This window comes from Brassica napus, chromosome A5, assembly GCF_020379485.1.
Source record: "Brassica napus cultivar Da-Ae chromosome A5, Da-Ae, whole genome shotgun sequence".
NCBI classification, from domain to species: domain Eukaryota; kingdom Viridiplantae; phylum Streptophyta; class Magnoliopsida; order Brassicales; family Brassicaceae; genus Brassica; species Brassica napus.
In genome coordinates, this window is record NC_063438.1 from 25,847,568 (window position 1) to 25,858,454 (window position 10,887).

The 10,887-nt window shown below is 36.0% G+C and overlaps 3 protein-coding genes across 4 annotated transcripts; 2 read left to right on the forward strand and 1 right to left on the reverse strand.

Annotated features, from left to right (window-relative positions):
* The first annotated feature begins 1,826 nt into the window (after positions 1 to 1,826).
* LOC111197836 (phosphatidylinositol 4-phosphate 5-kinase 9) lies at positions 1,827 to 6,807 on the forward strand. Its single transcript, XM_022719838.2, has 9 exons — positions 1,827 to 2,036; positions 2,830 to 4,306; positions 4,810 to 4,977; positions 5,047 to 5,212; positions 5,298 to 5,408; positions 5,489 to 5,676; positions 5,755 to 5,912; positions 5,994 to 6,153; positions 6,428 to 6,807. Exons 2-9 carry the CDS (start codon positions 3,084 to 3,086, stop codon positions 6,702 to 6,704), a joined length of 2,451 nt encoding a protein of 816 aa, XP_022575559.2. The 5' UTR covers positions 1,827 to 2,036; positions 2,830 to 3,083; the 3' UTR covers positions 6,705 to 6,807.
* A 164-nt stretch (positions 6,808 to 6,971) lies between these two features.
* LOC106452778 (ras-related protein RABC2b) lies at positions 6,972 to 8,887 on the forward strand. The gene is made up of 6 exons (XM_013894956.3): positions 6,972 to 7,456; positions 7,881 to 7,949; positions 8,049 to 8,114; positions 8,211 to 8,332; positions 8,408 to 8,536; positions 8,617 to 8,887. The coding sequence occupies exons 1-6, from the start codon at positions 7,321 to 7,323 to the stop codon at positions 8,707 to 8,709; spliced, it is 615 nt and encodes a 204-aa protein (XP_013750410.2). The 5' UTR covers positions 6,972 to 7,320; the 3' UTR covers positions 8,710 to 8,887.
* A 10-nt stretch (positions 8,888 to 8,897) lies between these two features.
* LOC111215768 (ras-related protein RABE1e) lies at positions 8,898 to 10,810 on the reverse strand. Of its 2 annotated transcripts, none has more exons than XM_022719839.2 (8): positions 10,544 to 10,810; positions 10,254 to 10,326; positions 10,055 to 10,155; positions 9,811 to 9,876; positions 9,633 to 9,730; positions 9,501 to 9,563; positions 9,322 to 9,414; positions 8,898 to 9,222 (listed from the first exon to the last, which is right to left on the reverse strand). In XM_022719839.2, the coding sequence occupies exons 1-8, from the start codon at positions 10,614 to 10,616 to the stop codon at positions 9,133 to 9,135; spliced, it is 657 nt and encodes a 218-aa protein (XP_022575560.1). In that variant the 5' UTR covers positions 10,617 to 10,810; the 3' UTR covers positions 8,898 to 9,132. The 2 variants fall into 2 exon arrangements, with proteins under 2 accessions (XP_022575560.1, XP_022575562.1); XM_022719841.2 differs by having other exon boundaries at positions 10,250 to 10,326; positions 10,544 to 10,582.
* Between the last annotated feature and the right edge of the window lie 77 nt (positions 10,811 to 10,887).

The window sequence follows — 10,887 nt, forward strand, 5'->3', positions numbered from 1 at the left end:
TAATTATATTCTATATTATATAAAAGTAGAAGTGATTTATGCATTAAATATGAAAATATATATTTAAGAGGTAAATTAACAATTTTTTTTTTAAATTGTTTCATTTAAGTAAATTATCACTCATTATTAAAATTAGTTAAATTTCATAAAATATAAAATATATTTATACAAAATAAATTTGTTAACACAAGTTAAACTTTTATATTCTACAACTATATATTCTATTTTTATTTATTTTGAATCTCTCAACAATATATTGTGTAAAATGTCTATATACAAAAATATAATAGTATATAATAACCTTTAGTTCATATACTATTTTAAAAATATGTTATTAGAAAACTATGAAATTTTAATAACTGATTAAAAATATTAATAACAAATCAAATTTTAATATTAAGTTTATTTTTTATTTTTATTACAACAAAATCCGTTGGAAAAAAGTTAGATAATATTATCAAAAATTAAAATATTTTTATATTATAATGTATTAGTGTAGTAAAAGATATTCAAAATTCATGTAATCTTCGAAACTCAAAAATAGTTGTGTAATATTCCAAAGTTTTCTTGAGAAAATATATAATTTGAAAAAAAATATTAAAACTAAAAATGATAATTTTTCAAATTTTTAAAAGATAAAATCATAGATAGTAAATAGTAACTTTTTCAAATGCACCACGAAAAAAATATATATGTTATAAAAATGAAAGTAATCTAATATTTTGAAATCTTAATAAAAAAACTTAATATCATAACATCCAAAAATGTATTCTATATGCATAAAATTTACTAAAATAATATGATAGATGCTACTATGTATAATATTTACTAAAATAATAAGGTTATATTATTTAAACAAAACAATATTTTTACTTAGAAATCTCGTAAAATACTAAAATGATATATGTTAAAGTATATTTTTAAACACAATATGTAAATATAAATTAGCTTATATATATATAAATTTTAAAATGCATTATATGCAAAATGTATAAATTAAAGAGAAAACATAATTTGAAGGAGGTTTTCTATTTGATTATTTCAGATTGTTATTTTATTGTACCTAACTCAAAATATATTAGTAAGTATTAAAAGTTAACTTTAAAATATATTAGAAAAATAACTATATATTAATAATGTCGAATAAAAAATATAACCAATATTATAGAGTTACACAATATATTATATTAAAATGGAAACTATATATTAAAAAGTTGTAATAATATCAAATACTTTATGAAATGAAAAAATATTTGCAGCGGGTCAAAATATAGTAGTCATTATATATCACCAACAAGTCTCAGTTTGACTATATATGATTTAGATGATAAAATGACCATTAAAATTTTCAGAACTACTCTGATTTTTCGCTTCTTTGTTATAACTAGCAACTTGTTATCTATTTCAAACTGAATTGTTCCAACCTTTTTTTTTCAAACTCAATTGGTAAGCAGAAATTGACTTTAAAATATTGGATCGCACGTGGATTAGTGTAAGAAAAACACAAATGTCCCCCTTCACCGGCCAAGCAGGTCAACATCTCTACCTTCTAAAACGCAACAATTTTTTTTGTTGAATATTATTTTCTCATACAATACACCAAATATTTGTTAATAAACAAATACCATAGACCACTACGAAAAGATCTAGTAATTGATAAACTATTAAACCCATCTCAACTTTGAGATATATAAAATGTATAACTAACTCTTGCAATTCAAGACATCAATCTGCTGGGCTAAACTGTAAGAATAAGAATTTAGTTTTTTTTTAAGTAGGCAAATCAGAAGAAAAAAAAAGCTAAAAAAGGTTCAGCCTGTGATACGAAGGTTATATTCGTCTTTTGGTATTTCTTTTATTGGAAAAAAGAGTTTCTGTAATAAGAAAGCTGTTATTGTGGCGCTTACTGCTTTAGCTTCGGGATTTGGTCCAATCGTCTCTTTTGTACAGATTGACCCCAAAGACCCCCAGAAGAAGCTCTGACGAAGACCAAGAAGACAGAGAGAAAGAGAGCAGCTTTGAGTTTTGTCCCAACGGTTTGTACACCTCTTACTTCGTTGGTCTGGATTTGGTTTTCTGGATCCGGTTCAAGTTCTGTCCGTTCGGTTCGCTTATTGTGTGTGTGTGTGTGTCTCTGCTCTGTTTGATTGAAAGCTTTAAACTTTGGATCTTCGATTTTTGTATGCTTTCATTTTGTCATTGATGATGATTGAAATGGAGTTGCTTTTGTGATTCTAATAATCCAAAATTTTATTTTTATTGTTTACAATGGGCTATTGTGTTTGTAGAGATTATGAGGAGTCTCATCATGAACTTTTTATGTGTAGAGATTTCAAAATTTAGATTAGAGAGATTATGAAAGTTTTGATGAACATTTTGGATTCCTTTGATCAGTCCCCAGAAAGTAAGATTCTCTCTAAACTTTTTGTTCGGTAAATTTTGTCATACTCTGCCTTTTTTTGGAGACGTGGTGAGGAATCTCTTCTTTAATCAGAATTCAAAAAGGATTGCAAAATTGTTATAAATAAAAAAGACTTTATGATTGTAAATTCTTCTTCTTCTTCCCTTTAACGGCTTTCTTTTTTGAGAAAAACAAATAGTAGTTTTTGTTTACTCCTCCCTTCATTCTCTACCTCTCTTTGTGAAATTGAATGAGTTCTTTGGTTCTTTCAAGTGGGACCAAGAACTAGATGCGTGTCTTAGTTTTCTTATCTGACAGAGATTTGAGCAAGTATTTGCTTTTGTGACCATATCTACATGTTTTCCTCATTAGTATTTTTATTCATGAAAAGTTTGTTTAATTTCCTTTTCTTTTGATTCTGATTCTAGATTCACACATCGTGACCTGGAACCTGATTCTCGCATCTGCTTCTTTCTCCACGGAGTGCACTAGCTGAGACCACATTCTATAATTCATGTTTTGTTTGAAAGTAGCATTCTCCTTGAAAGCTTTGAACGCCTCTTGCTCTGAGCGTTTGTGATGCACTAAAGATACTGGACGAGTGTATCACCAAGATCGAACTACAGTTTCTTGTTACCTAAGCTTCCGCTCTCAATCAGTTTGTGTGCTTTAGATTCATTACATGTCTTCCCTTGAAGTGGGAGGAGGAGGACCAGTTGCATTCGCAGAAAGAACCAAATCCGTTGATGCACTCACCAAGAAAGAGATCCTCTCCGCTCTAACCAACGGAGAGACCACCTCCGAACCTTCCGAGGACGCTAGGTTCAGAAACAGGGAGCTCTCCCTCCCCAACGGCGAGTCCTACGACGGCACTCTCCTCGGAAACGTCCCCGAGGGCTCAGGGAAGTACCTGTGGTCAGACGGCAGCGTTTACGTCGGCGAATGGAGACGCGGGATGAGACACGGCAACGGGAAGATGAGATGGGCTTCGGGCGCGTGCTACGAAGGCGAGTTCTCAGGAGGCTACATGCACGGCACGGGGACGTACAAGGACGCTAATAACCTAACGTATAAAGGAAGGTGGCGGCTGAATCTCAAACACGGGCTTGGGTACCAAGTTTACCCTAACGGTGACGTCTTCGAAGGCTCTTGGATTCAGGGTTTGGGAGAAGGGCCAGGGAAGTACACTTGGGGTAATGGGAACATCTATCTTGGAGATATGAAAGGTGGGAAGATGTCTGGGAAAGGGACGTTGACTTGGATCACTGGGGACTCTTATGAAGGAAGCTGGTTGAATGGGATGATGCATGGGTTCGGTGTGTACACGTGGAGGGACGGTGGTTGCTACGTAGGGACGTGGACGCGTGGTTTGAAAGATGGGAAAGGATCTTTTTACTCGGCGGGGACTAGAGTTCCCGCCGTGCAGGAGTTTTATCTCAACGCTCTTAGGAAGAGAGGCGTGTTGCCGGATCTGAGGAGGCAGAGCCAAGTTGCTGCAGCTTCTTCGGTTAATATGGAGAGTCTTAGAGTCGGTGGTGGTGGCAACAAGTTATCGAAAGGGAGTTTGATTAACTTGGAGCAGTCACGCAACGGGAGGGTTTCTCTGGAGAGGCGGTGGAGTCTTGAAGTGAGTATTGAGAAAGTGATTGGGCATGATTACTCGGATTTGGAGAGGGGAAGCGGTACTGAGGAGTATAGTGCGAACAGACCGATCTTGGAACGGGAGTATATGCAAGGTGTGCTGATCAGTGAGCGTGTGGTGGTAGACAACAGGTTTTCGCCTACTTCGAAAAGAGCTAAGAGGAAACATAAGAGGCTTTTTAAAGAAGCTAAGAAGCCTGGGGAAGTTGTTATCAAAGGTCATAGGAGTTATGATTTGATGCTCAATTTGCAGCTTGGAATCAGGTATATGCTTGCTCCTTCTAGTCCTGTATCCTGGGGCTGAGATTTTGAACAGAACCAAACCCGCCAGACCGAACCAAATTTTTTGGTTAGTTCGGTTAGGAGTTTGGTTCCATATGGTAGTTTTGTTTAAGAAAAATGTTCAGTTTTTTGGTTTGGTTCGGCAATCGTTACTTGGGTTTTAAAAAAATAAATTAACCAAACTATACCAAAAAATCGAACCGAACTAACCAAATTTCAAACCGAACTAAACAAAGTAACCAAACTAACCGTATTTATCCAAATTTTTAACAAAATTAAACCAAAGTATAACCAAAATCAAAAATTTTGGAGGCCGAACACCTAACCAAACTGAATTTTATTTTGAGTTTAATTTAGTAAGATATACGTTGAACCGAACTAACCGGAAACCGAACTACCTGAACGGAATGTCCTGTGAGATAATCTGTTTTTGTGAGATAAGCTTAGCCTAGTATTGTGTTACTAAAACTAGTTCAAACGTTTAGATACACAGTGGGGAAAATAACGCCTATACAAAGGAGAGAAGTAAGGACAGCAGACTTTGGACCTAGGGCTAGCTTTTGGATGAGTTTTCCTCGAGCTGGCTCCGCGATGACGCCTCCTCACCACTCTGAAGATTTCAAATGGAAAGACTATTGCCCTATGGTATTCAGGTTAGTATCTATGGATACTCAAAAGCTTTGTTTCTCATTGGTGTTTTACATTCATTCTAAACCTTGTAGGAACCTGAGGGAGATGTTCAAGATGGATGCAGCTGATTATATGATGTCCATTTGTGGAAACGATACCTTAAGGGAACTTTCTTCTCCAGGGAAGAGCGGGAGTGTCTTCTTCTTGTCTCAGGATGATAGGTTCATGATTAAAACACTCAGGAAATCTGAAGTCAAGGTTTGTCACCACTTATGCAATTGTGTAGTGCTGGTTTGAGCTTGTGTGTGATGTATGGAGTATAAATCAAATCCTTCATGTGTAGGTTCTCCTGAGGATGCTTCCATATTACCATCATCATGTGAAGACGTATGAGAACACCCTCATTACTAAGTTCTTTGGCCTTCACAGAATCAAACCATCAAGTGGACAAAAGGTACTGATGCATCCCTCTTGTACTATATCATTAGCTTTGAGATTGTTACTAACTTCAAATATCTCTCTCTTGCATTGCAGTTCCGCTTTGTGGTGATGGGTAACATGTTCTTTACAGATCTAAGAATCCACCGGAGATTTGACCTTAAAGGTTCGAAGTTGGGACGCTCTGCAGACAAAGTGGAGATAGACGAGAACACGATACTTAAAGATTTGGATCTGAACTACAGCTTCTTCTTGGAACCTTCTTGGCGAGAGGGTTTACTAAAGTACTACTCTCTCCAGAACTATATGCATTTTTCAATTCAACGTTTTAAACTTCTTTCACTGCTGGTGTATGTAAACAGGCAACTAGAGATCGATAGCAAGTTCTTGGTAGAACAGAACATAATGGATTACAGCCTTTTGCTCGGTGTGCATCACCGAGCTCCAGAGCACTTAAGGACCCAGTTGGTCCGTTCTCGAAGTATAACAGCTGATGCGTTAGAGAGTGTAGCTGAAGATGGTGAGATTCTCATATCTTAAAGCTTATTATTATTATTATAGAATCTCATTCTAATGATGATGATAAATGATGATGAAACAGATACAATCGAGGACGACATGTTATCTTACCACCAGGGACTAGTTCTTGTTCCTGGAGGGAGTGATAATGTTGTAACTGGTCCTCACATCAGAGGCAGCAGATTACGAGCATCCGCTGTGGGAGATGAAGAAGTCGACCTCCTTCTTCCTGGAACAGCCAGGTAAGAGACCGGGGTTCTTAACTCATGATTTTACTTCTTTATTTTTTTACACTTTTCGGCTAGAAAACGACTCTTATATCTCTTATTTAAGAGACGGTTCTTAGTTTTTCTTTATTAAAATCTAAGAAAAACTAAGAAGTCTCTTAGCCGAAGCTAAGAAGTCCAGTTAAGAGACTGAGGTTAATCATGGTCTTCAAACCAACCAACTAACTAACTCTCAACTCATTGGCAAATGAGGAAACTATGATTCATCATAATCTCTTGAAATGCATAGGCTGCAGATACAGCAAGGAGTGAACATGCCGGCAAGAGCAGAGCTGATACCGGGAACAGAAGAGAAAGACAGACAGATTCTACACGATTGCTGCGACGTCGTGCTTTATCTAGGCATTATAGATATCTTACAAGAGTACAACATGACCAAGAAGATAGAGCATGCTTACAAGTCTCTTCACTTTGATTCTAAGTCGATCTCAGCCGTTGATCCTACTTACTACTCCCAGCGTTTTCTTGACTTCATCGAGAAGGTGTTTCCTCAGAACAACGCATAAAGAGAAAAAAAAAGAGTAACAGTTTAATGTTTTTGTTTTGTAAGTAATCTGTAAAACAAACCTTGAAGAGAGGGAAGTTAAGTAAGGAAACAGTTTTTTTTTTTTTCCTTTTCTCAACCGCAAAACGTAATCGCAACCGTTACCAAACGCAATAGACACGTGGACACATGACGGACTTTGGAAGAAAAGTTGAAACAGAAACAAAGATACGTGTCGTGAAGCAAAATGTCGGATAAATTGACGTTATCATTGTATGTTGTTCACTTTTTCATAGACGTTTTGCAATTTTTGTTTTTGCTTTCTGTAAAGAATAAAGTTTCTTACTTTCTTAAATTATATGAATCATTTGATTCAAAGTTTTCTCCTTTTACGAGAGAGATGTTGATATAAACAAAGAAGCATCTGTTCATTACTATACACTGGAAGAAGTCAAAAATTTAGTTTTTTTTGTTTGTTTGTGAAGCAGTAGGGTTTGGTCTGATTTGATTTGATCTCTCCTGAGTTTTTTGTCGGTTGGGTTCCGTTTGTTATATTTCTACAGTATTATTAGATCGACAAAAGAAAAAAAAAAACAAAAAGAGAGTTTTAGAGTTGAGATCACTGCAGAGAGAGAAAAATGGGATCTTCTTCTGGAACAAGTGGATATGATCTGTCTTTCAAGATCTTGTTGATTGGAGATTCTGGTGTTGGTAAAAGCAGCTTGCTTCTCAGTTTCATTTCCAGCTCTGTCCAAGATCTTGCTCCCACCATCGGTATTTTACTTGAACTTTCTGTTTGATCCCACATACTGAAAAAGAAACTATTGTTTTCTTTGTTTGTCCGAGGATGGTACTTAGCTTTATCAGTCTCAGAGAGCTAGAATCTTAACTGGTCAAACTTCAAATGAAGTCAACACTGCTCGACTTGACTCATTTCTTGCTGTGACCTTGTCTTGTAAAATTACATATTGAGACTTGAAGCTAAGGCATTTGTTTAGGCTTAGTGGTTTCCATAAGTGGGAGGTAGCTTGAATCTATCAAAGTTTATTGGTGTTAGATCTTTTGTCTGCTTTTCTTTTGATCTATATTTGACTAGACACTTGCTGGTTGAGACTTGTTTCTGTTCCTATTGGTGTCTCATCAAATCTGTCTTGTTCCCTATTCGTCTGGCATTGGTCTGAACGTTATAACATTGTAGGTGTTGATTTTAAGATCAAACAGCTGAAAGTAAGAGGAAAGAGAGTAAAGCTTACAATCTGGGACACAGGTAAGCTAAATCTTTGCCAATATGAGAGATTCAAAAGTGTAGTTAAGGTACCACCAAAAACTCATGGTCATTGTGGTTTCTTGGTTTGTTGATGTGTAGCTGGACAAGAGAAGTTCAGAACATTGACAAGTTCTTACTTCAGAGGCTCCCAAGGGATCATTCTCGGTAATGATATGAACATTAGAATCGTCTGTAACCGTTTCAGTAAAAAACTTCCTAAGAATGTATAAATACTTTAATTCTTGGTGATGGATGATGCAGTTTATGATGTGACGAAAAGAGAGACGTTTCTGAACTTAGCAGATGTTTGGGCCAAAGAGATTGAGCTCTACTCGACTAACCATGACTGCATTAAGATGCTCGTTGGCAACAAAGTTGACATAGTGAGTAGTAGTACTAGTAACACTTATAAACAAATCAACTTGAACTTGGTTTTCACCTGACAGTTGTCCTTACAGGAATCTGAGAGGAAGGTAAGCCGAGAAGAAGGAACGGCTCTAGCGAAAGAACTCAAGTTTTTGTTTCATGAATGTAGCGCAAGAACCCGAGAAAACGTTAAGCAGTGCTTTGAAGAGCTTGCTCTCAAGGTAAGGAATCAAATCTTGGTGATATCTCTTTTCACTTTTATACTGGTCTGGAAAGTGAATCAGGTGTGAAAATGAAACAGATAATGGAGGTACCTAGTCTTTTGCAAGAAGGATCAAACTCTCTGAAGAGAAAACCTGACTCCAGAACTCATCAAAGCCGGTGCTGCTCGTGAGCTGTTTGATTATTGAACCTGCCTAGGCTCCTTTGTGTGTAAATTTATCAAGAACACGAAGCTTGGCTTCTCTGTAAATCTATCAGTTCAGTTCCTTAGATTGTTCTTTTTGCCTCGAACTGAGATTGTGTAATAAGTTAATAACCTCACTATAAATATCTTATTTCGATTTGTGAAACAGTAGCTTATACACACAACAACACCTGCATTGCATTAATTCAAAGTTTTTCAACACTTACAAAACATTGTCTACCATTCCCAGCGTTACGCAATGGAGATAACAACATAAACATAAGATTACAGCCCATCAATGAAAGCCTCTCTTCTACTTGTTCTAAGTAAGAATAACAATAAGATCTCTGAATGATACGGAGAAGATTGATGAGAATACAATAGACTAGAAACCGGTCAATGGAACTTCTTCTAAACATAACTGCAGCAAGCTGATTTCTCAGTTGTAGAAGACGATGAGGCTTTGCTAGCATCTTGTTTTTTTATCTTGATTCCTTGTGGCTGCAACGCAACAAAGACAGCAGAACATTTTCCTCAGTAATATATATATATATATATATATATATAGTCAGTTTCATATGGTTAAATGTGTTTCTTTACCTCAGCTTTTGTGTCGCTTTCTGTGAGTCTTTGTTTGATGTCTTTAGCGATAGACATGAAAACCTGCTCCACATTCAGGTTTGTTTTTGCACTCTGCAGTAGTTTCCAAACACATCAGCTCAATAAAATGAAAAATGAACTAGGAGACAAAGCATGTTTATATATATATCTCAGCTCACCGTCTCGAAGAACTTGATTCCATATTCATCAGCCAGAGCTTGTCCCTTTGATGTTGGGATGGCCTGTAGAAGAAGAAGGTGCAAGCATTAGTATACTACTAAATGTAAAGGAAGACATGCTCAAGATTATACCCTTTTGCTTTCGTCCATGTCAGCTTTGTTACCAACCAATATTCTGTTGACGCTATCTGAAGCATGTTGCTCAATATTCTTCATCCAGTTCCTAATATCTAGAGAAACAATTTTGTATTAGTTCCAACAAATGTCTTTATAATATTGTTCCACACACAAAGAATAGCTAGAGACATACTGTTGAAGGATGACTCGTCTGTTACATCATAGACGAGTAATATACCCATTGCTCCTCTGTAATAAGCTGCAAGAGAAAAAAAAAAGAACAAAAAACTTTCAAACAAATGAGAAATAAACGTTAACAAGTAACAAGTAAAATTAATCTTCTAAGAGTATAGCATCTACAGAAAAATCAACAGATTCATAAAAATGATCGAGCTTCTTTGAAGATAGTTGCATTCTAAGCATAAACCACTTGTTACCTGTGGTTATAGTTCTAAAACGTTCTTGTCCAGCAGTGTCCCATATCTGCAATTTGATACGCTTCCCATCAAGTTCAACTGTTCTTATCTTGAAATCGATTCTGGAGAAGTAAAAAAGGAATTCAAACAAAGGTTTGTCAACAATCTTCAAGACCAAACAGAGAAGAAAACAGCTTAAATTAAATGAAGAAATACAAACCCAATGGTGGTAATGAAACTTGTAGTGAAAGTATCATCCGAGAAACGCAGAAGCAAACAACTTTTCCCCACACCTGCGTTATACAACACACACACATACATTAATTAGCACAAAAACTATAAATTGACATAGAGAAATGATAAAGTCTGCAGCTTTATTAAACTACTATCATCAAGTTAAAATATTTAATTGCAAACTCAGATCGCAAAAAACAAGAAGATTCTCAGATAAAAAAACCAAACAGCTAGTGAAGCTCTTGTGTCTACTCAGAGTGAAGAAGTTAGAGTTACCGCTATCGCCGATGAGGAGGAGCTTGACGAGGTAATCATAGTCTGAGCGAGCTCTTCCCGGCGCAGCCGCCATTGGAGAAGTTACTTATTTATCCTCTTCCTCTTACAGAAACTAAAACTAAGCTCTGCTGACTTTCCCCGGAAAAAAACTCTTCTCACCGGAGAAAGAAAAGAGTGTTTGCTGGAGACAGCCAAAAAGGAGACAGCGAAAGCAGAGAGATTGAGTCTCTTTTAATTTTAAGTGCTGTTGCGCTACGATGAAGTCGAAAGCTGCTTTTCTAATTGGTGGTTCATATTTTTATTTTTATTATTTTTATGTTTGGGGGTCTTTATTTCTGAATTCT